Source organism: Syngnathus scovelli, chromosome 3 (assembly GCF_024217435.2).
Source record: "Syngnathus scovelli strain Florida chromosome 3, RoL_Ssco_1.2, whole genome shotgun sequence".
Taxonomy (NCBI): domain Eukaryota; kingdom Metazoa; phylum Chordata; class Actinopteri; order Syngnathiformes; family Syngnathidae; genus Syngnathus; species Syngnathus scovelli.
In genome coordinates, this window is record NC_090849.1 from 24237431 (window position 1) to 24263939 (window position 26509).

The 26509-nt window shown below is 44.4% G+C and overlaps 3 protein-coding genes across 3 annotated transcripts; 1 reads left to right on the forward strand and 2 right to left on the reverse strand.

Moving 5' to 3' along the window:
* Window positions 1-1467: 1467 nt before the first annotated feature.
* cemip2 (cell migration inducing hyaluronidase 2) lies at window positions 1468-16273 on the reverse strand. Its single transcript, XM_049763679.2, has 24 exons — window positions 16030-16273; window positions 13818-14179; window positions 13543-13683; window positions 12860-13427; window positions 11055-11224; window positions 10484-10675; window positions 9826-9995; window positions 9017-9229; window positions 8334-8539; window positions 7931-8000; window positions 7517-7645; window positions 6640-6728; window positions 5877-6008; window positions 5744-5779; window positions 5440-5595; window positions 4776-4953; window positions 4483-4698; window positions 4198-4409; window positions 3898-4080; window positions 3547-3766; window positions 3230-3331; window positions 3002-3147; window positions 2821-2927; window positions 1468-2750 (listed from the first exon to the last, which is right to left on the reverse strand). The coding sequence occupies exons 2-24, from the start codon at window positions 14146-14148 to the stop codon at window positions 2548-2550; spliced, it is 4170 nt and encodes a 1389-aa protein (XP_049619636.1). The 5' UTR covers window positions 14149-14179; window positions 16030-16273; the 3' UTR covers window positions 1468-2547.
* A 469-nt stretch (window positions 16274-16742) lies between these two features.
* Window positions 16743-24543, reverse strand: abhd17b (abhydrolase domain containing 17B, depalmitoylase). The gene is made up of 4 exons (XM_049763685.2): window positions 24048-24543; window positions 22384-22851; window positions 18884-19063; window positions 16743-18576 (listed from the first exon to the last, which is right to left on the reverse strand). The coding sequence occupies exons 2-4, from the start codon at window positions 22848-22850 to the stop codon at window positions 18357-18359; spliced, it is 867 nt and encodes a 288-aa protein (XP_049619642.1). The 5' UTR covers window position 22851; window positions 24048-24543; the 3' UTR covers window positions 16743-18356.
* A 329-nt stretch (window positions 24544-24872) lies between these two features.
* Window positions 24873-26274, forward strand: c3h9orf85 (chromosome 3 C9orf85 homolog). The gene is made up of 4 exons (XM_049763689.1): window positions 24873-25088; window positions 25209-25315; window positions 25482-25595; window positions 26041-26274. Exons 1-4 carry the CDS (start codon window positions 24987-24989, stop codon window positions 26252-26254), a joined length of 537 nt encoding a protein of 178 aa, XP_049619646.1. The 5' UTR covers window positions 24873-24986; the 3' UTR covers window positions 26255-26274.
* Window positions 26275-26509: the final 235 nt, after the last annotated feature.

The following is a 26509-nucleotide window of genomic DNA, read 5'->3' on the forward strand; positions in this document are numbered from 1 at the left end:
TGAGGGAGTGAACATATGTACGGTTTGTATAGTAGCCCTCAAGCTAGTACACGCACTAACCCGCCCACATACACACGTGCGCACAAACACACACACATCTCTTACAGTGTCGTATTTTTAGTCTTGGCATTTCTCTAATTGTGTTTGCACACTTCAAACGGTTGCATGTTACTGTATATTAATACTCCATCCATGAACAAGATAGCAACACAAGCGTGAAAGTAAATAATTGTAAAAAAATATACATGCAAATTGAATCATTATATGAATATTCTTTCATAATAATTTGAATAATGTGTCAGTCTTTTTACCCCAGAAAGTGAGCCGTACAGTGGGTGTTTCTTTTTTTTTTATAGGCCATTTGCGCATTTTAAATGAAATTCAGTGAGTCAAAGAAACAATTTAATTCACCTAGCCATCCACTCAAGGGGTTGAAATGGACGGTGATGCTGAAAGGCAGTCGTTTCTAAGCTAGAAATACTAGGCTGCCCCCATGTGGTCAAACGGTTTAAGACAAACAGAAGCATCCAATAAATTCAAAAGTGGGAAAATATACCTAAGTCCATGTAAAGGGAAAATAAATGTCTTGTAAATTTGGCCGAGCATAAAAAAAGAATAAGCAACAATTCTGACGAATTAGATCGATTAAAAAAATCACCCATTTAATTAGGCGATATATTAATTAGAGCTTACTATCACTCTCAGTGAGCGAGCTGTAAAAGGCCTAATAAGACATAGGGGCTATTTTTAACCCTTCAGAACGGGACGCTGTGTGCGTTGGGGAGCACGCTCGTTTTAATAAAAATAATTTTTGAAACCAAATGTATTATTCATCTGCTTAAAGTAATGAGGCTAGATTTAGTGTAATTAATAGCTGATTAACATGGCGTTTACCCCCCACAGGGCGCATCATTTTGTTTGCTTTAGGAAACAATGCATCATAAAATTAAAAAATAATAATAAAACACTTAAACCAGAGACTGTGTATGAAGCAACATGGCGTCCATCAAGCCATGTGTCGTGCATTCGTGTCCAAACTTACATGTGTTAGCCTCCAGATAGCATGCAAGCAAGCTTTCGGGCTTCTGGGGTTCATCTTTGTAGACTGATGTACTGAGAATGACATGGAGCATTTAAGGATTAGTGCTAATTGTACACTGAAGTAGTAGACATGTTTTTTAGCAATTGCGCCAATCAGTTAATGCACAGGAGGCACTCACGTGGTTTTATAGTGGGGAAGACCGAGTGCGTCATAGGACGCCATTTTAGCCACGCCTCCAATTTATTTTATTTTTTTTAATCCTCGGGTCGTTTTAGTTTTGGGGAATTATGATTTTTTTTTATTTTTACCAGAATATTATTTTCAATTTTAGTTTTGTTAGTTTTTGTTAACCATAATAACCTTGCATTGGAACACACTATTTTATTATAATGGATAAAATAAAGATTTAGTCACCAAAGCAGCACTTAACAACAAAGCATATGTTTATTTCAGTAACATCCTTATAAAAAAAGAAATGCCAGGTATCCATGTTGAAACAAAAACTGAAAAAAGGTTTGCCCAGTAGATGTACAAAATGACTTATGTTTCACTATAATTAGTTTTTTTTTTTTTTTTTAATCTCTAAGACCCTCTCTCATGAATTTGCCCTTTTCAAACAGTAGAGTGGTTACAAGGCCACACATATTCACACACACACGCTTATCAGTCACTCATTGGCACGTATCAATGCTCAGTGGGGGAGCCCTGCTCACATCCAAAAGGCCTCTCGAAGGGGTACACTCAACAAAAAGCACAGCAGCTAAAATATATCCAACAAACTACTGTATGGCCCAGGGAATTTTGTTACATTCCGCTGCGTATGTATATTTAATAAGGCTTATTTTATTGTGTATATCCGTTGCTCTCGTGGCCTGCACTTTAAACACCTCCGCGTACTGTAGACATTCACTCAAAAGGTGCTTAGCTCCTCATAACCTCAGGCGGTTTTCCAGTTAAACTACAAAATGTATAGGCAAAAGCGCATCAAACTATCTGCAAATGACTTTTGTTTAAATATGCATGGGAATATGCCATGTTGTTTTGCACAGCGAACCCCCATGGGCTTTGTGTATTTACTACACGTTGGCACTTTCTCGGTGGCGATGGTATTTGAATTGATTTATCCAGAGTGTGTCTCGTTCCAGTTTTGCTACCCATCCGACATGATTTCAATTGTTTTTCGTGTTTGCGACTAATGCAGCGCACCCTTCCCACTAATGAGATTCCTGTTCTCATTTATTAAACGATAAAAGAATATAGTTGCTTGATTTGTGTTTTCATTTGCTATTCCTAGCCTTATTTCAAAAAGGTCCATTAGATGACTTTGGCCTGTTTTTTTGTGTGTGTTTTTTTTGTTTTTTTAAATAAAAGTGCATTGACTTATTGGCCCAAACTCACACATCCGCACAACATTCCACTAACAACATCTACGCCATTGTTAATAAATTAAAGTTCAGCAGTTCACATTCATCAGCCAGTTGTGTGTTTGTCTAGTTCACATTGCTTCACTGGAGTCCTGTGGCTTGTTTGAGCAGCTCCAGGTCCCGCCGCGTCTGCTGAGCCGCGGATGGCGGACAGCCGTATGCTTGGAGAGCGAGCGGCAAGAAGCGCTCAAGCGAGCCCAGGACGTGGTCACCTTGGCCCGCCTGGAGACGCACCCACGGAGGGGGGGAGGCGCTGCCCTGGAAAGCCCACAGCGCCACACTCTCTGCGGAGAGAAACGGATTAGTCTTTTGTGATGCTACCACAGACGAGCGATAGTCGTCACCGCCTCAAACCTTTATTGTGCAAGTCGGCCTCCTTGGCCAAACCGAAGGGGATGAGATATTGAGCGACGTCGGGCAGACCCTCGGGCTGGCCTCGTGTTGCCATCAGTACGATAGACCTGTTCATCAGGACGACAAACAAGTCAGCAAGATTCCTTGCAGACTAAAGTCAACGTTAGGTTTCCACACGCGCCTTTTTGGTATTCCGGTCGTTAGGTGCTGCTTCATGTTGGCGTCCATCTTGGTAAATGACGCCTTATGGGCGACTTTTCCAGAGCAGGCGTCCACCGACACCACGAGATAGCCGGGCTGAGTGAAGGGTATCATCTCATCATTTACCTGATGGAATGAAAAACCATAACTTCTCATGGTAAATTTCCACCCCAGTGCGATGCGTGCCACCTAATAAATATCTGCTCACAGCAATGAAGGACATGTTGTCTCCTCTTTTCTGCTCCCTCACACTGAGAGATTTGACTTGCGTCTGGAGGTAGGACGTCCACGGCTCACTGGTAAATACACGCTGAGGAAAAACACAATGAATGAAAATCATGTGACAGTGATCGCAGATTTTGTTTTTTGTTTTTTTCCATCTTAACACATTACACCATCAGATAAATCATAAATCAGTCAACTGAAAATCCCTAATAATAAAATGATTCGATCCCAAAATATTTGAAAGTGGAACAATTCGATTCAGTTCAATTCGACGCACTCATTTCGTACACATAAACAAACCTGTTGGGCTCCACAGTCCAGGCAGGGTTGCGTGTCCAAGGCCGGCATCGGGAGGACGGCTGAGGGGGTTTTGGCATACTTGGGGTAGGCCTTGCTGGTGCAGTTGCACGTCCGTTGCGAAGATGTAGTGGCCATGACTTTGATTCTCTCGCAGCCTTTGACCGAACAGTAGCTGTGACCGTCACGACCGTGGCGGGCCCGCAGGTACAGCCACAGCAAGCTGGTGGCAACAAAATGGTAGAGTTCATAAAGTTTGGACATAATTACAGTCAAATTCCGCCTATTGAGCACATTACCGTCTTTAATTAAGCTTTACAGGAAGAAAAAAAGCCCAGAGTTGTCTTCTCTTACCCGACATTTTGGTCAAAGTAGTACTTCCTTTCCAACGGTCTGGACTCTAAATCAGCCAGAGAGAAGACGGGCCCGTAGTCGGTGATGTCATCAAAAGTGTTGCGCTGTCTGTCGTTGATGTCGGCAACAATCTGGAAGGTGGTCTCCGGCGGGTAGCACAGTCCAAACAGCACCCAATCATCTCTAATGGAAAGAAAAACAATGAAGGGCTCTTCCACTCAATGGGATAAGGTACAAAGATGATTTTTCAAACATCAAAACAATCGCTTTGACACCTCAGACACACGATTATGGTCTCACTTGTCAAAGTTGATGAGGGAGAGGACGACCTCTCGAGGTGCCTGTCCGTTCCAATGCAACGTGTAGCTCTTGCTCATCATCAGAACGGGTTGATACTGTTGCGAGGGCGCCCCCTGGCTGTTAATCCCCCTCAGAACCAGAGGAGCCGCGGGATACTCGTCTCTGTTGATGGACAGAATGAGGCTGGGAGCACCCTGGGTCTGGATATACACCTGAAGAAGAGCGAGGAAGAGCGTGTATTACAAAACGGGATGTAACCTTTGAAATAAAGTGCCAGTGCTGTACCTGAGAGTAGCGGCCGCTACATATCACTCCATTCCATGGAGGTTCGCTAACACAGCTAGGATGTTGGATTAGGTAATTGTCAGCCCTGCCCACGTAGGTGTCCTTGTAGCCCGTCACTGAGCCGTCCACATCATGGAAGATTGAGTTCTTATCTCCATCCAGGTCGTTCTCCTCAAACCATTGCCCGGGACGACCAAAAAATGACCGTAGACCAACCTGAGGATGGCATACGGATGGATGGCGGTTATGGGATTTCGTGAGGAAATGGAAAAGTGGAAGGAGAGAGGGCTCACGGTGGCGTGGAAGCGGAGGTGGGACATGTTGTTTCGTGGGGTGAGTTGCCAGGTGTTCTTCAGGCTGAAGCCCACTGCGGTGGTGTAACGCTCGGGCGTGGGGATGAAATTGCGGAATGTGCTGCGGGTCAGCCGCACCGGGCCGTCGTAGATCTGGAAGCCTCGGATCGGGAAAGTTCTAAAAGGAAGACAAGTCAAATTTTTTTTATCACAAAAGCCATTTTCTCAAAATAAAAAAAAAAAGGTACATTTTACAGTATATTTTTATTTTTCATTATAGTCACAATAGCATCATACTTAGTTGCGTCAGAGACACTAAAGTAAAAAAAAAAAAATGTCAAGAAGAATATGACTAAAGTTATGTCACCATTAATTGAATACAATGTTTTATGGGTGATGGCTTTATAATTTGGATCCCCTTCATTTCCCTTTCCGGGGATAATGGAGGAAACGATGACATCAACCTCATTAGAAATTCGACACTAGGGGAAAAAAAAAAAAAGGCAGCATTTGTGATGAAGTCATCAAAATGCAGCCATGAGTCATGTCACTCTTAAAAAAAAGCACATCAGCACATCGCTTCCTTTTTTCCCAAGCTCACGCAAAAGTCCTTTTCTATATCGTTCACCCATTTTTTTTTTTTTTATCTTTTGAAATACTTGACCTGTTTCTCGGGAGAGTCCTATTCTTCCCATCGGTCCCTCCTAAGCCCCAGTATTTATTCTGTCCTCCGTTGGTGCCCAGGTTTCGACTTTCTCCCACAAACAGAGACTGCGTCACCTCCTGACTGGAGCCCTCGTCGCTCGGGTAGCTGCCGTCACTGCCACGAGAGCCAGGTAAGAAATATAAAATCCAAACCAAAAGGTTTGGTCTGCAGCTGGGATTCTCAACAGACAAATGTTATTAGTGGTGAGGAAATGAAGAAAACAGCTGGTTGAGGTTTGATTCCAGTTCCCATATGTACGCACCTGGCAAAGGATAATCCCACTCCATTGTCTGCAAAGCTGTTCACAAGGACAAAACAAATGTCTGGATTTTTAGCATTCCAACATTGGTCACAGTATTTCTTTCCACAGGGGTGGGTCATGATTCTCGCCTCACCTAGAATTCTGGATGATGATGTCGCCGCCTCGTATCCACGCCCCCATGTCGTTGTTCTTGAAGGAGATCAGCGCTTCGATGACCGCCGCCACCCGCGGTTGGTTCGGATCGGCATTCCGGTGAGGTCGGAATCTGACGAGTACAAACTCGTGTTACCGTCTTTCCACCGACATTCCGTCTCATCATTCATCTGCTTTCGACGACCTCGGATTTCTCTCTGCGAGCCTGCTTTTGCTGTGCCCTGTGGGTGGCGTTTTTTTTTTTTTTTTCTTCCCATTTGGGGCGGTGTGGTGAAGTTATTCATAGATTTGTAATGGGCTGCCAAATAAGATTATGAGTGATTATTTTGGCCAAAACGGCAGCCATCAAGAAAAGAAGGACCCTTGTGATATCTTCGCGTGTCGTGTTAATACAGAGCACACATTTGAACATTTCCAATTTCAGCTCAAACTCAGCATGGCCAGCAGTCCCTAGCGGATGCGGAGGATTTTTCCGTTTGGGGAAGAGAGGACACTGTATGTGCGAAAACTTGTTATTTCTGTCAACACAAACTTGTCAGGACCTCCACCGAAACGCAACACTGTCGTAATACGATCGTCCACACACCCACAGGTGAAGGCCGTAGAAAATATGCTGCTTCGGACAAGAGCTATTAATAACTCCAGGCATGCGGACAAAATTAAATAGGTCAAAAATTTAGAAACCTTTCCCCTCCACAAGAAATAACAAAGATACAAATGAGATTCTTAATAATACAACACACCTGGCACTGTTGTCCAGACACAGATATTCTCTCGGGTCGGCAGCGCTCGCATTGGAGGTCTTCACTCCTTTATCAATAAACAGCCCGGCCTGCAAGGTGACCAGACAATGGCAATTATTGACCAGTAGTAGATTTCAGTAAGCCAATTGACTTCCAGAGCTCACACAAGACCTCTTGTGAATTTGTATATATACATACCTAATAAGATAATTCATTTTGTATGGTTTAAATGTATGTGAATGTATGTGTTGGGGAGAAGAAAACATGCTGTGTGTCAATCCTGTGGTTTGTGCCGAAGTATAGTCGGGCTGCTTCCTCTCGCTCGCTCTCGCTCTCTCGCTCGCTCTCAGAGTGGACAAAGAAGTCACAGTTCACCTGACGACTGCTGTCTGTCTTCACACAACAGAGAGGCTTGTTCTCCAGCCAGTTTCTGTGTGTGCGTGTGCGTGTGTGTATGCATGTGTACAACAACCAAGCAAGTCAGCAGAGGGCCGCGTGCTTCACGTAAATACATCGTTTTCTATCACCGTAAAATACCTTCCCCATTTCACACCAAAAATGTTGAGATGGAACTTCATATTGATTTCATTGAGATATATCGGCCACATCTTCTTTGATCGTAAAATAACTTCATGTAACAGCAAAATATGGGAGCTTGCTGTAAACACAAAAGGAAATTCAAATTCTAATTTTAAAGATTCAAATCCTAATTTAAGCAGAAGTAATACGCACACATTAAATAGAAGAGCAACATACCAAAATTATGTAAACCCAATAAAAAAAACTTGCGTATTTTAAGACCTATGTGCTCTTAATGAGCATACCAAAGGCGACATTGACCCACTTATTAATTTTACAATTATTTTCCTTGCGCTACCTTAAAATTGGAGTGAACGCGATTGTTGTAGAAAATCCCCAGAGGGGTGAGTTCTGCTTTTGTCTCCGGTACCAGGCCATGAGAGTCTCCCGTGGAGGAACTGTGGAACACAAACCAGATGCCAGCATCCTGGAACAAAAAAGATAACGGCATACATTACAATCGTAGCTGCTTGAGATCATGAAGGATCACCGGCTAGAGCGTTCTAGATGAAAATAACCTCCACCTGGGAGAACATGACATGTAGACCCCCTTCTGTTTTATTTGATTAAAGCCCACAACCGTGTAATCACAGCAAATCCGGAAAAAAAAAGACTCTTAAGTCCTTTTTTATTGACGGATCAATTTGTTACACGCGGAAAATGATTCACCACAGGGATCTTTTCTTTTATGTAGCGATCTTGATGTAATTACCTGAGAACCAGCAGCGGCATTGCTGATAAGATTGTTGTTGGGGTTAGCGATCCAGAAGGTGGAAACCGCCCTGCAAAACAATCAAAGCTTATTAAAAGCGAGTCACATGGGAAACGAGCAGACTATGAAATCGGTGATCTTTCGCAAACATTCCCCCATAATCTCGCTCTCCAACATAAACCTCGGACAGGAACAGCCCGGCCAAAACACACACGTGCACACTGCTGGAACCAGACGTCGGAGGTTCTCTCACAGTGGCACTTCTCTGACTGTGACAGAAAAACATCCGGTCTGGAGGAGTGGATGTTTTTGCACAGATAAAAGCTTGACCCTCGCGAGGAATTTGGATCTTCTGTTGTCTATCAAACTGCGACCACACCATTTTGAAATTCCCACGGCTTACTTGCACTCGGTGCTGGGGGAGGGAGTGTAGCCTTGGTGGACTTTGTCCTTAATACTGAGGCAGAGGCTCTCGTTGCGGTCGGTTGGCAGCTGAGTACCGGGTCGGGTCAGCAGGCCTAAGTTGTGGAAGAAAGTGTTGCGCTGCTCGATGCCGTCCTCCAGGAAGAAGCAGTGGCCCAGGGTGTCGTAGCCCACTGTGTTCTTCACCTGGTCAGGACGCACAACACATGTCAACAGGTCACATACACTTCATTTATTTCATAATAGCCCCATTTTTTGTTGTTAAACTGAAGCCGTGCGACAGATGAAAAACGCACAGCCTCGGGTTGCCGTCTTGTCAGGAAGTCATTATCCCCAATTGTCTTGTTCAAGGTTCATCGAGAGGTGTTTTAGTGCATCACTAATTGTTTCTGGCTTCCTCTCTTGCGCAAACAACGAGCTGGGAAACCGTCACAGATGACGGTGGAGTTACCGCAAAGTGTTTTCTGATTAGCGCTGAGGGAAATTTGCCTGGCAATGGCTAGCGGCGGAATGTTGACAGGAAAGCTCGGTGGATGACTCGGACATGGGAACGAGTTCAGATTGGAGTGGCAAACACCTTTTGTACTTTCCATTTCCTCAACGCTTAACAAAAGCCAAATGAAACGATGACCCATTGACGTCGAAGCTTCTCCAAGTACTGACCAGCAAGCCGTTGGTGGCGTGGATGGTGACGCAACGCGAGAAGGAGTGGTGGATGGAGAGACCGTCCACATAGGTGGGCTCCCAATAGCCTCCCTTCCGGTCCACGTCGCCACACATGTGAAAGTGGACCGGGTAGCGACTTCTCTCTCTCTGCTGGCCCATGTTCTTCAGTTCCACATAAGACAGATGCACCGAGGAGAAGTTTCCAAAGATCTGGCATCATGGAGGGGGCAATGAGATGATTGTGTGTTACAAATGTAGACCACATTGAAGGCTAATTATTATTATTATTACAGAAAGCAAAAATTGTAATAATAAAGGGGAAAAAAAACACTCTAGGAGGTCTTTGGTCTGTGTGTGTGCATGTACTGGGACGGCGTAATCCACATGGTCTGGTTTTTGTTAAGGAGGGTTTGGTACAGCCTTTAAGTCAACTGAAACTCGCCGACAGCTCGTGCTCTTAGTTTTGCTGACACACACATGCACAATGACACATTAGCGAATGCGGTTTGTGTTTGGCAACAATTTTTGTCACAGCGGATTAGGAATTCAATTGAATTGTGTGCAGTAGAAGTTGATATCCAGATGTTCTTATTTTTGCCTTTTAAATATTCTCGCTGTTTGTAGGAAATTGAGTTAGGATTTTAAGCCTTTTTAGTATTTTTCCCCACATTGGATATGTAAGTTTTACAAATATTTCGAGTACCACTGGGAACTCAGGTGAATAAGACATTAAGATGAGCAGCTTCCGAGTGGATATTTCCAGATGGAGTATACGTACAAAAAGGAAAAAGGAGAAAAATGCTCACCTTGATGTGGCCTCCGTAAGTGTCGTGGCTGTAGAACTGACACAAATTATTTCCGTAGCAGGAGTTTTCCATTTCTCCGTAGATGAGGATGTTCCTGGAGAGCAGCGCCACCTCAGCACGCATGTCGACTCCGTCCGTGATTTCGCCGACGTGGTTGTAAAGAGGCTTGCCTGCACGCACACAATTGTAAAATTAGCAACACAGTTAATACATTGTAAAAAAAAAAAACATTAGCGGGAATTGCCCGTATCACATAACAGATCGTATTCCAAACAGTTCCATTCAAATGTTTGCCGCCCACCGCAAAAACGTGCTTAGCCGCAGCCGCACCTCACAGCGACCAACGACCCCTGTTAAAATAATATACAGTTGGAAGAGAAAACTGCTGAGAGGCTTGTGAAAATATAATGTGCTTGTGTCCACGGGGTGCTGCTGGCAAGCATAACGCAGAGTAGCTGCTTGGGTTGAATAGTGACTCGAAAGTCCAGACGGGCGCTTTATCACATCCTTTTCTGCAGGAAGGGAGTTGCTCTTTGCTGACAATGGAGGAATGTTTGGGTCAGAATATTTGGATGTGGTATAAAAAAAAAAAAGCGCTTTTGTGTCTTGTGCAAAAAAGAAAAAAACTGTTTTTGCTTTGAAGTGGGCTTTGTCTCACCTTGTATTCGGACTTGCCTGCTGGTGCAATGAGGGCAGGGCAGGAGGGTGAACTCTTCAGCTTGATGCATGGAATAATCAGTACTGGCGATAACGATTTGATCGCCGGGTTGCCAGGTCGGCTGGACCTCGTCCTGGAGATTCAGCACCACCTGGTCCACCGCATCCACCTGAAAGCCTGAGATTGGGACACCTAGAAAAGGAACATTTTAAAAAGAATCATATTATCATGTGATATTTTTCTGCAACACATCACACTAAAAATAACAGGAAAGCAGGCGGTTCCATTCGGTCAGGCTAAATACACAGCTCAAAGGTCACTGATTTGAAAGGCTCGTATTTATCATGACGATATGGTCACAAAGACCGAATGTTACTTAAGTCAGTCATCTGACACACCTCGTTTTCGACCTTTGTACCCGTTTACACAATGCTGAAGAAAAATCCATCACCAAGTTCATAAATCTTGTAGGGTTGACTTTGTTGTTCTACCTTTATCCAAGGTTGATTTCAAAACCAAAATATTATATATTGGCAAAATGGGCGTCACACAATTGGTATGGATTCCTCACCATTTTTCCACTCGCTGTAGGACGAGACAGAGAAGCGCACGCCGTTGACGGTGGTGAAGTTCCGCCTCCCCACAGCTCTCCCTCCAGTGTCGTGGTTTTCGTGTTCCCTAACGTCCTCCGAGCACGACGCGTTACCGCCGCCCACTACGGACACCAAAGCCCACGCTTGCCTGCAGAGATCAGGGGGAGAGGAGAAAAGAAATGGGTTTTTTTTTCCGAAATTTGTCAAAATGGAAAATGATTGTTTAAAATCTACCAAGATGAAATCATACAAATGGTGGCGCCCAAAGGGTGTGGATGCAAGGGGGTGTGATCCCGTCACAAATATTTTATTTTTGTCCCCATTCCAAGCACATGTTAAAACTTTGCGTCTTACAGATGACCATAGTTCCTCAATCATCCATTTGAGGACTATCCCTGAACTAGTCATGGCCAATTTTTGGTTCCATCAAAGTTTTCTATTGGAAAATACAAAAAAGGTAAACAACCCTGTGAAATAATAATCACTTCTGGAGGATGAAAGCGGTACACGCGCAAACCGGATCCATCTGGGGACTTAAACCGTTCTGTCGAGTGGAGCTCTTCCCGGGGGGGAAAGAACCTTTCACCTTGCGCCCTATGCGAGTAGCGATAAAAGCGCCAGCGGGAAGCAGAGGGAGGGAGCGGACGGCGCACTTTTCCTTTCCTTTCCGCCTCGGCCACCGACCGGCTGCTCTTCGCAGCCTTTAAACAAGCTCATTATTGCTGGGTGTGTGAAAGTGTCAAAGTGCTCTCCTGGGAGACAAAAACATTAAATACAAAGAAGGATGGTCTACTTTCATTTCCAAAACAACTTAGAGCTCTTATTCTGTCCCAAAAATAATATTGATTTGTCTTTTTACTCACCCTGTTTTGGAATATGAAACAGAGTGAAAGTATTTTGCCGTTGAAATGGATCCAGAATTTCACGACAATATCGCACAAGTTGATTGTGTTAGCGTTCGCTTGCGCCGCACTATTTGTTCAAGTGGTCATAATCCAACTCACTCATGTCGATTTAATGCCTGAAAGATTTCTCAGACTGAACTGCACACTAATATATTTCAGATGGAGGTACGGATTAAGATGAAATCCCTTCAATTAATAAAATGTGTGCACGTAGCAATTGTGCGCACACACACATGCACGCACGCACGCACGGCCTCTATCATTTGAAGCGCTGTGTTGTGGATTTAGGTCGATTTGTGCAAAGACCTCTGCGTTGGCTCGGTACCCTGAGGTGAAACGTGACACTGGAGAATCTGTCTTTGCGCTCAACCTGTCTCGCCAAGTGAGGACCGAGCCGTGTCCGACTACAAATAATACCAGATTTAACCCTAGTGGAAGAAACGTGTTTGTGGGTGTTGTGGACTATAAACAACTATAAACATTTCTGTCCTTCAAAAAAAAAAAAGTGATAGACACTCCATTTCCTGAAGTCATGTTTTTTTTTCGCAAATCCTGTAAACTTTACGGCCATAACCTGGTTATCCGGCCGGCGTGTGCTTCCTCTCTGGGTAGAAATTTTGAGAAAACAGGAAGAGAAATCGCATGGAATTGTTCAAGGTAGAATCCCAAATGGGAAAAGAGCATTAGTAAAGGACAAAGAATTGTTGTTGGTTGCCTACGTAAAGAAGTGTCAAAAGGTTTCAAACAAAAGCACATCAGCAAAGCAATTTTCCAGAGCTACTGAAGCTCAAGGTCGGATTTTTTTCTGACGCACCATCTGACAAGAATCTTTGGTCCTGAATGCGTCATGAACCCAAAGTGGGTTCAGGCCTCCTCACCTGTACTTGAGATCGTGGACGTATCTGCTGCCGAGCGTCTCCTCGAAGGCCACCTTGGTTTCATCCAGAAGACTTTTGACGGCCGAGTCGCCGACGGCGAGAGCGACGATGCGACCCGCCGGCAGGGACCGGAGCAGCTGGGTGAGCCGCCGACTGTCGTTTTTGGATTCGTGGGTGTCGTAACGTTCCCTGAGCAGGATGTCGGCCGTGTCCTGGTCCACCACGCGCAGGTTGATGCCTCTGCTGAAATTGCGCTGGAAAGTGTGGTCCCCTGTGGTCAGGCCGGAGGCAGGCACGGTTTTGGTCAACAGAGACCAGGCGACCCGCTCTTGGCCGTGGAGCTCGAGCGTTCCGCCGCTCATGACGCCAATGAACTTGCGGCCGAGACCGGGTACTTCGGGGACGTCCTTGTCGTCGGAGCGACCCGTCAGGGCGATGACGGCGTGGGAACGGTAGCGACATTTGGCTGCGCCGATGTATAGGGCTCCGCCATTTTCAATCAGGATATGTCCCGTTCTCAGGGTTATGTTTTTAGAGCCGTCTTTGTGATCGGCAAACACGACCCGACCTAGGAGAAGACAATTAACCAATCGGTCAAGCCCAGTTACCTAAGCGATTGCCCAATAAGTCATCATTGGTAGTAATCGGAAGCATCTGCGTGTGCCGCTCCTTGGGCTTCTTACCTCCAGATCGGATGGTGAGTGAACGGAAAGTAGCAGACGCCTCCAATCGAAATAAATCCCCCCTCGTCACGATAATGGCTTTGCCCGGCTGGTGGCCTGGGTTCCAGTCACTCAGGGACGGGTTGTGATCAGGACAATTGGCTGAAAAAGGATACGGCTGCTCATTATCTTAGGAAGGAATTTATGACGTATTCATAATACTACAATGGCTTACAGTAACACTGAATCGATTATTTTTGCCTTTTTCAGGTTGATGTGAAATATTTGAGACTTACCATCTAAAATATCACCGCTAGTGAGACTTAGTATAAGTATGAGGCTGAAGAAGAAAGCCCCCGCGGACACCCCGAAGCAGATGAGCGTGTTTTTTCTCAGCCGGAGGCTCTGAGCGCACTCCCGGCTCTGGTTCTCCTCCGACAAGCCGAAGGTGGCTTGTTGATTCGGAGGCAGGCCGTGAGTTTTGACGGGTGGCGACGGTGGGGCTTTGGCCGGCGGGGGCGAGCGGACCGGAGCCACCCGCCCGGGGACGTAGCCCGGGGAGCGCTGGTGGTTGCCTTTGGGGGGGGCCGCAAAGACCGGGAAGCGGCTTGGACCATCACTTGGCATGGTCGTTACGTCTGCTGACGCCTGCTGCTATCTGAAAGGAAACAAAAACACCGAGATGGAGGTTTAGACAAACAATAGACATTCAACACTTTGAGCAAATGAGTCACTGAGGCGCTTTGGAAAAGATTTGAAAAGTGTGGCAAAGAAAAAAAAAAACAGCATGGAACGTTTTTGCAATAGCATTGCGTGCAGACTTAATTTGAGTCACATTTTTGTGCGCGCACTGAATGAACCCATCCGACGGAAATTTTATTAGTCCAGGGTAAAACAGTAAATCAAGAAAATAATACAGCGGGTCCTCATTTTTCATTTCCGATTGATGAGTGAGCCTGCAGTTACATGATTCCAGCCAAACTTCAAGACAGAGATTTTACTTTGACTTTTCTTTGTGGTTGAATTTTTAGAGCCATGTGATGAATCATTTGCCCATTTGATTGCCAACCGGCCGCAACCTGTAAACGGAGGTCCCCTGAATAAAGTCGTATATCAAAGGAGGCGAGTGAAAAAGAAGTCAGACAGAAAAGGTCAAGAGTGAGGAAAAGACACCCAACAAGCTCATAAACGAATACATAAACCACAGGAGGAAAGAAAGAAAAAGCTGTTTGCTTTTTAAATCAGCTGGCACACGGGTCGGGCGGCTACTATAATAAATTGTCTAAACACGATGTTACATCAAATATATCAACTATAGCTGAACCAATGAAGGACTCAATTGCAGGAAATGCAATTCCAAGAAATTGAAATGCAAAACATCATTCGTTGGCTGGTATGTGTCCAAAGTCCAAAAGGTGCTTGTAAAAATACTGGCCGATGACAACATTCCTCAAAGTATGTTGAAGCAGATGGCACCAATTACAGTCGGGCAACTTCCAGCTCTGCTTATATAACACAAAAGAGGAAAAGTAGCACAAAGTGGGCTCAGGCTGCACACACACACACACACACACGTCAGCATGTAGATGCAGGCATAGAATGAGCAAGTCATACACCTGCACACAAAAACAGAAGCGGAGGAAATGACTGCAGAAACAAAAAAGGCCCTATAGTGACATCAACTCCCAAATGTCAAATTTCAAACGCTATATTACTGTATTTTAACATTGGAGAGCGCCGTGATTTTTTTCCGGTGTGTAATTTGGTGACAAATGCATTTCTACCTGTGAAAACAGGTCAGCTGCTCCTGTTGAGGTTAAAGTCCCAAAATTTCATTTCGTCGCCTTGGACATGTCACTACTGTGCAAAAAGGCAGCAGAGTGCACACACAAGACTTCATGGATTTCCTGCTACTGAATATCAAACAGATGTGTGAGACAGACCCTCACACACACATTCCTCAGTTCCCCCCAACAAAAAGTAATTTTGCTACTTTGGCACTCCACATTCCTTGTGGTGGAAATTACAGCTGAGCTTGTGTGTTGTCTTTTGCAAGCCTGCAAATGGACAGAAACTAAAAGAATCTGCAATACCAATGAAATGTTTAATGATCTGTGGAGAGGACAGTACCGTACAGTGCTCTCTCCTCATTCTTGGCAAATTACACTCATCACTTACAAGGAAAGCGAGGGGGTTCCTCTATGATTAAGCAGCAGAACAAGTCATAATTTATGATTATATTTACTCTTTTGATCGCAATTCCAAATTACACTGAGTCACTACTATGTCAACACAAAAGGAGGAAATTACAGAATGTTTGCTAGCTTAGCGGAAGATTGAACATTTTATGACAGTTGGCTACAAGAATCTGACATGCACAGACAACACCGGGGAATCGCTGGGAAGTTTTCTCGTAGACAGGGGAAGTGTCAGCTTCGTCCGACCCCGCGCACCAGTTGACACAAGTGGACACAATGTGGAGCCTCTCCAGGCGGCTTTGTGAGTTACCTTCGGTGGTGGTCGGGCTGTCCTTCTCCCGCTCCTGCTCTCGTCCATTCGCTCCGAAAGCCAACTTTGAGACGCACGAAATAGCTTCACCCTCGCTGTTGGCTGTCAGCGTGGCTTTTATATTCACCTTTTCTCCACATGGTCGATTTTTTTTATGGCTGATGATGGGCAGTCGTCCCCCACTAACCCGCCTCCGACGGTCAACCCCCTCAGCCGCCGAAAGGAGGGCGCACCAGGCGCGGCTTGGGACAGGAAGTGATGATGCGTTGAGGGACAGTCGGCAGCATGACTAACCACGTAATAATGAAGTATACTATGCACTTAAGATAGTGATGCTATTTTAGACAGTAGTCAAGCATTTAAATTGTAGTTTTTGTGAAAGTCGCAAAGTTATAATGTTCAATGGTATCTTTGTTTTTAAAACAGTTTTGTCCTTCTCTCCAAAGCGTTATGAACGTCTCAACAGGCCGTAGTGGAACCCTTTGGTGAAGGGGCGGGGCTTGTTTAAACCAATGCCACACTGCCACCTGCTGGAACAAATACAAAAGGACCTTGTGGGCTTACGATGAACGGTCGTTATTTAGTCATTAGGGTCCTTGGCATCCTTTTTACTGTAAAACATTTTGCTGTGTTGCAATCATTTTATTTGACTGGGCAGAATAACTCTTACGTAAAAATCAAATTAATTAAAAAAAAGTCAGCACAAACTAGAGTTCTTCTAAATGATCATTTTATTTTTGCCATCCACATCAGTTACTAAATGCAATAGTTATTACAGTTTGAGTTCCATTTGTATCGAAATATGCAGTAGAAAAAACAGAATCGGAGATGCCAGGTGAGCAGTAGAAAATGAAGCCTGTAACTTGATCGGGCAGATGTCACATCAAGTATAAATGTCAATTAACAGAGACGATGGCAACTGGAAACAAAAAGTACAAGCATAATATAATGTCCTATTTACAAAGCGCACAAAATTAAAAAAGAACTCAAACAGGAAGTCAGGACGTGACAGATGCTAAATCCTGATAAATCAGTCGATGTGACGTGTTGAACTAGCACCCGTATCTTCAACATGGCCCAGCGTCCGACATAAACTCAGGCTCGTGAGCCAAAAACACCAACAAAAGAATGGCCTTCGTGAACGTTGACATTTGCTTATCTCAGCTCTGATAGTAAATAGAGTCATTAGTGCATTGAAATATCTTGTTTGGCCTTGCTCAGCAAGAAAAGGGCAAGTAAACCATCAACAATGGAACCAGAAATGGCAAGTTGGCAAGAGCGTGAAAGTAAATAACAAACGAGACCTGGAACACTGAGCTATAACATAAGTTATTGTTCAAAGACATGCTTGGTGAGTTAGTAGGTGTGGTGTTCATTCAGTCTCTGCTTAGGGAAAAAAAAGCTGTTCATTTTTAAGGTTTGAATATAAATAGAATGCAGGCACCATTCTAGGCCTAGATGGGCATTAGTGGTATACAATTCCATCATATCAAAAAAGTAAATCTTTTCTATCATTTATATAAGCGACATCTTTAATACGAACTCTGGATATGGACTCTTTAATATCCTAAAATCTAGAAGAGACTGTTAGACCCGGCAGACTTCTTCTACTTCTGCATAGTGATGCTAATCTGAGCGTAACGCAACATTGCATGATAAACTTTAACATAAAAAACTACGATTAGAGGAGGTGATGCAATCAAGTGTGAGATCTTTGCAATATATTCTACTAAATATTTGGCAACACTCAACGGCACAGCTGTTTGTACCACACAGTTCTTCAGTGACAGTTGATATGTGCAAATATACACAAACGTACTGCAATTATAATAATAATACAAAATGATAAGTGAATATCAGTTGGATGGGAGAGTGCAGTCCAGTTTGGATCAAGGCTGTAAGTGAGAAGGTCAGCATCCTTGTGGCCTGGTCTGAGGTCTCCGTTAATAAGCGAGGACTGCGTTCTTTGTAAAAGGCAGCAAAAATGCAACGTACGAATTGTCCACGGGCTTTTCGTCACACAGTCTGCTCTCTCTTGCATGAGCATACTGTGGCAATGTGCAATTATGCAACATGTAAAAGAAAGGAAAAAAAAAAAAAACCTCAAAAGCTAAAACAAAAGGGTTTTAGTTTGTATATTGTTCAAGGTTCACAGTTGCGCTGGAGTGGATGGGACTGAACTGGAGCTCCGAGCACCAATCATTCTACCACCAACACTTCCACTGAGGCAAAAAATTGCCGGCATCTCAGCAAAAAAAAAAAAAAAAACAGCCATGATAATCACAACAGAACGAAACCAGCCACCGATGTTTTCTCCGTTTCTTCTTCTACAAGTTGACCAGCTCGTGTGCGACAAACTGCTTGAGTCTCTCCAGGTACTGTCCGTAGAGTTCCACGTCGTTGTGCCCCGCCCCTTCCACCCACAGCGGCTCGACGGGGCGCTGGCAGCGCTCGTAGAGCGCCAGGCCGTGGGAAAAGTCGATGACCTCGTCGTCCGTGCCGTGGATCACCAAGACCGGGGAGGTCACCTTTGAGATCTTGTCAATACTACGGAGGGAAAGGTTAAACACGGAATTATAAAGCAGAGCGATTATTGATTCAAAAGATCATGGAGGGTTGGACAAAACGAAAAATAACAGAGGCTTTCGAGATGTTTGTGTTTCTTGTTTTAAACGACATCCTGCTACTATGATGACGCTATTTAAACAGAGGGCGCTGATCTGCCAACAGATACACACCCAGAAACCAAATCGGGGTGTAGCGCACAGACCAAACCAAAAACGTGGCTCTGTTAAAGTCACCGCTGTATTTTTGAGTCTCCGCCCCCCCCAATGCCATTTATCTGTGGACTCACTTGGGAAAGGCGTCAAAGCAGTACGTTTTCTTGGTGTCGGGGAAGGCCACTCTCATGCCGGAGGTAAGCGGGGAGTGCAGGATCACTGCGGCACTCTCGTAGCGAGAGGCAAGGTCCACAGAAGGCACGGTGCCAATGCTCTGGCCGTACACAATGACGTTTTCTGGACGGATGCCGTACCTGCGAGAAGAAACATATTTGCGGTTCAATCATGTTTGCTCTGCTGCATATAATGGCGGCTGTCCAAATTGGCCATCTGATCCAAAAAAACAAACAGCTTGGTGGCCAAGCGTGTGTGTGTATTGCCATATTTTGGATGTGGCTTTAAATGTTGAGCACAGACACTCATATTTTTAATGGTAGCCTTTCGAATTAAGATAAGGTGCTCCATGAGACAACACACACAAGCACACGCCTGCAGGTCAAATAACTTACTCACTCATGACTCAGCGGTAGCTGCCTCCTAAATCAAGCAGACAATCGTTCGATGACGCTAAGGTACTTTTGGAAAACCAACTCAGTAGGGGAAGAGCAGAAGGAGCTAAATCGACAACACCAACGCTGGATTGGTTGCACGAGAAAATCAAAGCGAGCCAGGGCAAAACAAAGGCAACAGGAGACATTCCCCAGATGATTATTGCGAACGTGACACACTCCAGTGAGAGTCAGCTGACTACTCCAAATCCAGCCTGAGAAGACTGCCTGGCTGGCGAGCTCGCTCTTTCTACACAGCTCTGCATGTGATACCTGACTGCGGTTAACCAAGCTCCGCTTAAGGAGTTTGTACAGTATGAGAAAATGCTGTCAACAAAATGATAATACTGAAAAGAGTAAAAGAAAAAAAAAAAGAAGGCTGCTCACTGTCGACATCACAAGCCAGATGTTGCGGCCTTCTACATGAGAGAGAACACATGAACACCCGCTGCGCCTCACATTTACAGCTCCAAAGTGGATTAAGACAAGCCGAAAACACGTGCACACTCAAAGTGCACCAGATCTAACATAAGCTCATCAACACATTCTTCAGATTTGACAAAACACGCACACACTCAAGTAAGTCCAAATGCAATTGTCACGAAACAAAACGGTGCTAATAATAGTACGATGCGAATGAGATGAGTGAAACGTCCGGTTTTTTTCCCATGATGGATGGACGAGTACCGATACTAGCAAGCGATAGTTAAGGCAAACAAAATCTGCCATTTGTCCGAAACCGTACCGGTGGCGTGTACAGCTCCGCCCTCGTCATCAGCTGACTTTCGGCACAAGTCACACAGAGGTGTAGCAACCGACGCAAATGATCTTCAGTCATGACTCATCTTTCAAAATCCGGTAAAGCATTTGCAAACATGAAATATTAAAGTCATGTCGAGGGATGTAAATGGTTTGCTTTGTGCAGGACAGTCATCTGGTAGCCCCTTTCAGCGTTCGAACTTCTCAAAGGCCGTTGACCCTTGTACTCATGATATGTATATTCCCTCAAGGCATCGGTGACATGATTCTCGAGAGCTTATTTATGATGAACCTCTTGTCATGGCGCAGTAAGTGATTATCTTATCTTGTGCTTATCAGGGGGTTGCCAGTATCACTGCATAATATCCCTCACGGCAACCACGCGAGCCGGGCCCGCCTACTTATCAGGTAACATACGTCATGTTATATCGGCATTATCAAAAAGGAGGACGCGACACAAAAACGCAACAGATAAAGTACGTTGCCGTCCGTCTTGGCAGCTCGAAAGCAGCTGCATTTGTGTGAAGTTGGCAGCGCGGCCGCTGCCCATTTCCAGCAAGCCTTCAATTTGCTTTGTAGAATTGAGGCTTGCCGTGCCATAGTGGGTCGTGCGACCATGGTTACAGCCCTCCCCCACAGCCCTCATCAATTTTCTCTTGACACAGATCCGATCTTTTATGCCTCGCATCCTCCCTCGTTCCTCGACTCTTGAAAGCCTACTGCTTGTTTGCCCAGGAGAGGAAAAAAAAAAGAAAGCAAGTATAGCAAAAAAAGGGATATTTTTAGGACATCCTCAACACGTGCGTTACACACGGATTAGTCATGTGTGTTTGATTACCTAGATGGCAGAAATAGTCTGGTAAGAAACCTTCTGTCCAGTGTCTTTTTATTCATCTCCTGGAGTGGCCATTTTGTCACTTGCTGATGATTGAAAATGACATCACAGTTGCTAAACCGTGATTGGTCAACACCTGAGCCCTTAGGTACTGTGATGTCATTTTCAGTCAACAGCAAGTGGCAAAATGGCCGCCCCCTGAAAAGGATAAAAACAATCAAATGTATGTTGTGTTAATATCCGAGGAACAAATTCTGACTACCAGTCCGCAACCCATCCACGATGGCTCCATGAGCCACATTTGCTTCCCGAGTCACGACCAAACGTCTAATAGAAAAGTGGCCCAGGAAGTGAGTTGCTGTTGTTTTGTTTTTCTTGGCCACAGTGTGGGAAGGCCTGGGTCTGAATGCTTATTGGAAATCCGTTGCTAGGCTACCACTGGATATTAGACTGGCAGGTTTGACTGATGGCCCGCCTCCATCACAGAGGGCAAGGAAAATGATACCACACACACACACAATACAACATATGTTACACTTTGCAGTACGATTTTATCACTTTGAATCCTTAGTATGATAATCAGGACTTTTGCGCTTGAGTTTGTTGACTCAACAACTGAACCGCTCCCTGCTCAGGTGAAAGAACCTCCTGTCCAGTGACTAATGAAACCACAAACAGAAGCAGATTGTGCGTGACGCAATAGTGGAGCTCGCACATTGTATTGAGAGTACCTGGCACCGCTTTGTCTGCACTCAACCAAACGTTACACTCGCTGACTGCGGATAAGAAGCAAAGACAGAACTTAGAAGAGAAGCGGAATAGAATGTGGTTGCTTCGGAAGGCAGCGCCAGACAAGACCGCTGTCTGGATTTTGGGATGTTTACATCTGAGTTTAGAAAGGCTGGAAGTGAGTAACTATCCTAGAAAACGAAATCTCAATTGTAATGAAGACAACGTATTCTCTGATATCAAACTCTTTTGAGCTGAAGCTGGCCGTTTGTTTATCTTATAGCAGGAAACACAGAACATTAGCACCCCCCCCTCATCCAAATAAACAAAGGAGTGCACAAAATGTTTGACGTAAAGATCACACATCAGATTGAAAGAAAAGAAGGAGCCGAGACTAAAGAGCACCTTAACTTTCTTCTTTTTTTGGTACATTTCAGCATACAGTACTCACCCACTCACACCAACACAAGCGGCCAGTATGATCCTACAAACCACGTTTCACTCGTCAGCTGCACTGTTCCTCACAAGCAGCCCTCAACAACGTATCCTTCAACAAATTGTGTCATTTGATAAAATGCAATTGCACATCCATTCCAGTAGGTGGCAGTGGCGCTCATTGTCAACTCGGCAGAATTTTGACACAGCTCTCCAATCAGTAAACTGCTAACACTAACATGCATGTGTGAACTTGACGTCACCTTACCGTGAGCGGAGTGCATGCCAGGCGGCGTCTACGTCAGCATACAAGTTCTTCTCTGACGGTTTCCCAGAACTGGCGCCGTAACCGGAGTAATCGTAGGAGAACACGTTGCAGTTGATCCGGGAACCCAGACCAATGTAGAAGCTGCTCATCTGGCCCAAGTCCACTGCATTTCCGTGGGAGAACAAGAGCGTGTAGCGGGCGCTGGGCGAACAGCGGACGAACATGCACGCGATCCGGTTGCCCCGGGAAGTGCGCGTCATGAAGCACTCGATGGCTTCCTTCTCGCGGGACGAGTACTGCCAGTCGGCGCGTTCAGACAGATGCAACGTCCATCGGCTGCCGCTCTCGTCGCACATCATACTGTAGGTGGGCTCTGGGGGCAGGAAGGCCAGCTTGGCCGTGATCTTGCTGGGACACGGCGGGCAGCAGAAGAGGCAACAAAGCTCGCTAAAGGATAGGTGGTTCATCCTTGGAGAAATAAGAACCATTTGGCTTAGTATGTTTCATGCAGCAATTTTAAATGAGCGACAGCTGACAGTACTGGAAGCATTTTTTTTTTTTTTTAAATGATCTATTTTTTTTCGCTGACATCATGTCCGCTCTAATTCTACTGTCCTTTTGTCAACTCGACAACGGTGCAATTCAAAGAGTATGAGGTTGTTTGTGTTTCTGCGCCTCACTGCATGTCTCAGATGGGAGAGAAAGCTTTTCTATAACATTTGCCAAATGCCTTCAGGCCAATGCTTGTCCCACAATCATGTGAGCACCCCCCCTAAAACACATACACTTTTTTTTGGCCTTGTAATGCAAAAACTATTAACTGGCCACAACATTTTGAGGTGAGGTTAAGAAAATATTAGAAATACCTCTTAGTATGATGACTGATGCCTTTTTTTGCAAGCTATCATAGAGTGAAATGACATTTAGTTGGACATTATCCCATGGTGGAGAAAAGTAATCAGTGAGTACACCGAGATTTTCCTTACTGTGTGAGGTATCTTGTTTTACAAATTGGTTAGTACTATAAAAATCAATGCGTGCTTTGATCTCTCCTTGTTTGCTTGTGGTGCCAATTATCACGTAAAAAAATGATCACTTTACAACATTGATGAGCTCTTGATAGCTCCAGCAGGCAGTGATCTCAAATTATAATTGGTAATGAACCAGAGCCTATTGACTCACACTTAAATGGAAGGTTTGCATAGAAGGTGGAGGGGTGCTGTTGCATTTTAATTACACAGAAGTAGTCTGCATTGATTTTAATTGAACAGAACCTCATTAAGGTCCAATGCTATGGTCTAGTGAAGGCTCCAATGGCATCTCGATGCAGCTTAATACGTAGAGGGCGGACGTTGTTAGATTTTACATTTAGCCCACCATTTAGTCCATCTGGTGGGCACAACAAAAAACGAGCCCTGCGAGTGGTGCATTGCTGGCTGGCTGGCTGGCTGGCTGGCTGGTTACTCTAAAATGGTGGGAAAGGCAGCAGTGAGCGAGCTTGCACTGATTCTTTAAACTGGTTGGTTGAGGTTGCAGTGACTCGTCAATGGTTGTAATTAGCGATACACACCTATATGCATGAGTGGGTGGGTGAGTGTGTGTTTTTTTCTTTTGACTTCATTTTAATAAACTCGGGATGTGAGAATGTCGCTCTGTGACATTACCTGGATGTCTGCTGTGTTTCCCTTCCAGTCTTCAAATGATACCTTTGGCTTTGTTATTGTCGTCAAGCCAATGAATTGTTCTTCTTTTTCTAGACGACGGGAAGATGTGATGGGAAGATGTGGAAATGTTATTCTCCTAAACACAGAGTATCCCCTCGATGCTGATCGTCGTCTTGTTGTTGATTGGCGATGTTGTGTGGTGAAGTCACTCCCGTTCAAAAGGCTTCGTCCTCCACTTCAGGCAGCTTCCGTGACGGTTCCTTTTCCTCCCTCTGCTCGGTTTCCTCCACATCCGAATGTTAATCAAGTCGAGGAACAAAAAAATCCACACGATTTGAAAGCCGCATGGGTGAGAACGAATTAGTCGCTGGTATTTGAACTAATTTGTGGTTTGGCATCAGACCGTTTTGGGTATTACCAAGCAGTTGACACCAGTATCACTTGACTCATGAGACATCGCCGGTCAGATTGCTATCTTGCCTCCGAGCGGATAAAGGGCGGTGATTGACAGCTTTGTAAACCAATTGTAGTTGCATTACCACGATGCATCCACCAATAGAAAAGCTAGCACGCGCCAATTAGGCGGATCGTCGTCATTGAGTCGTGCTGGATAACATTTTTGATTGACGTTGACAAGAACCAATACCACTGGTGGAACTGTCGGCACCAGATTTTTTTGACTGATAATTTATGGCTTTTTTATTTTTCATTCTTTACTCTAGTAATTTTTGTTTTTATAGTGAAATGGAAAAATAAAATGCATTAAAGAAAAAAAAAAAAAACAAGAACAGTTCAAGTGATCCGCCAGTAGGCGGCGAAACATCCACCCACTTACTCTCGGGAATGAAAAGTACTTCCGGGTCAGTTGTCTTTTCGCGTGTGGTTGGGTTGCTAAACTGTACCATGCGTAATTAACTAATAACTAACTACTACTGTACTATGAGTACTCAGAGGGGTAGCGCGTCTCGTTCGCGAGGCCAAAAGTACCAGAATACTGTCGCCTTCAAGAATGACAAATATGGAGCGAGTGTGCAAGTCAAGGTAAAACACCCGAGAAAAACACCCATACACTTGACTATGCATGCATGCACTTATGCTTTTTTAGTGTTTTCAAAATTGTCAGTAGCTTTGTGTAAAATCTTTAACATTTTTTAAACGCAGAAGGCGAACTCCAAAATCCACGATGGACTATGTCAACACTGCAAGGGTGTTCTAGAGTGGAAAGTCAAGTACAACAAATATAAATCTCTAACACAGCCTCGGAAATGGTATGTCAATGTGCAGATGCTTACCTTCTTTAACTTAAACATAAAACAGTAAGCATGGTAATAATTGTATTCGTCTGTAACCTGAAAATGACCCAGACCCATAACCTTTTGTGATGCTAACATTTTTGCTATCACAATAATAAAGATGGATCTTTTCCTATTTCAGCGTCAAATGTTCTCAGAAGACTGTGAAGGATGCTTATCATGTCATTTGTAAGCCCTGCTCTCTTCAGCTGGAATTATGCTGCAAGTGCGGGAAAAAAGAGGACATTGTCATCCCGTAAGTATTAACAAATGCATATCGTATTTGTTTGATCAATATATGATCATATTTTCTCTCTAGAATTGCAGTGGTGCTATATAACATTTTAGGACCATTTCTTACAACAGAAGGATTCAGTTATTTATTCTTGATTAGCATTATTATATTGTTTGAGGAGACTGCCATCCTGTGGCTGGCATACAAGTTACTTTGTTTTGACAGTAGAGGGCGTAATATAGCAGATAAAAGTTGTGGTTTTGAGTCAGAAATTTGAACCGTTTCTATTTGGTTTGGGCAAAATAGGAATCAAAATAACTGTAATTATGTCATCTCACACACACATTTACACCCTGTTGGAACATTCGATACCCCTACCACAGTTTGGGAGCTCATGCTCTCAAGGTACTAGTTGACATGACTGATGATGATGATGATGATGATATTTTCTCTGCCACTATTATAGAGTCAACTCTCATCTGGACCAAAAAGAAGAGGACAATGGTAGCAAAGAAAAAGGCAAAAAGTGTAAAAAGGACATGGACAATGATGATGATTTTGGTGATGATGAAGACTTCAGTGACCCTGAGGATGAAGATGAAGTTAGTCAAGCAGTCACAAAGATGACACCGTGCAAGTCTCTTCCGCTTCCAGATGTGTCTCGAGTGAAACTCACATAGTAAATGATTGCAGAAGTGGAGTGTTGTCATCTCATTTGTTGATAATCGAATGTAGCTTACTTCAAGTCGTCTTACCACAGCCGGTTTGCGCAACACACCGGTTCTCATTTTTCTTGCTTTCATATGCAGTCGTTTGCATTTCTGATGCTTTGGCGTGCCAAGGATCCAGTGGCACTGATGCAATTTCTTCCCTTTCCTTCTTCAATTCACTGAAATAGCATCAGATATCACCCTCACACGTCTTTGCATTTGAAC

Bases quoted from the DNA above. Each gene is read 5' to 3' on its own strand.
- cemip2 (XM_049763679.2), bottom strand. From the start codon at position 14,148: ATGCCAAGTGATGGTCCAAGCCGCTTCCCGGTCTTTGCGGCCCCCCCC. The intron at 8,001-8,333 runs GTAAGCCGTGGG...ATTGTTTTGCAG, and splicing joins TCCCCCAGCACCGAGTGCAA to GGCGGTTTCCACCTTCTGGA. The intron at 2,928-3,001 runs GCGCGTGTGGAA...CCTGATGAACAG, and splicing joins ACGACCGGAATACCAAAAAG to GTCTATCGTACTGATGGCAA.
- abhd17b (XM_049763685.2), bottom strand. From the start codon at position 22,850: ATGAACCACCTATCCTTTAGCGAGCTTTGTTGCCTCTTCTGCTGCCCG. The intron at 19,064-22,383 runs GTAAGGTGACGT...TTCTTCTCGCAG, and splicing joins TGGCATGCACTCCGCTCACG to GTACGGCATCCGTCCAGAAA. The intron at 18,577-18,883 runs GTGAGTCCACAG...TTCCCTCCGTAG, and splicing joins TGCTTTGACGCCTTTCCCAA to TATTGACAAGATCTCAAAGG.
- c3h9orf85 (XM_049763689.1), top strand. From the start codon at position 24,987: ATGAGTACTCAGAGGGGTAGCGCGTCTCGTTCGCGAGGCCAAAAGTAC. The intron at 25,089-25,208 runs GTAAAACACCCG...TTTTAAACGCAG, and splicing joins GAGCGAGTGTGCAAGTCAAG to AAGGCGAACTCCAAAATCCA. The intron at 25,596-26,040 runs GTAAGTATTAAC...CCACTATTATAG, and splicing joins AAAGAGGACATTGTCATCCC to AGTCAACTCTCATCTGGACC.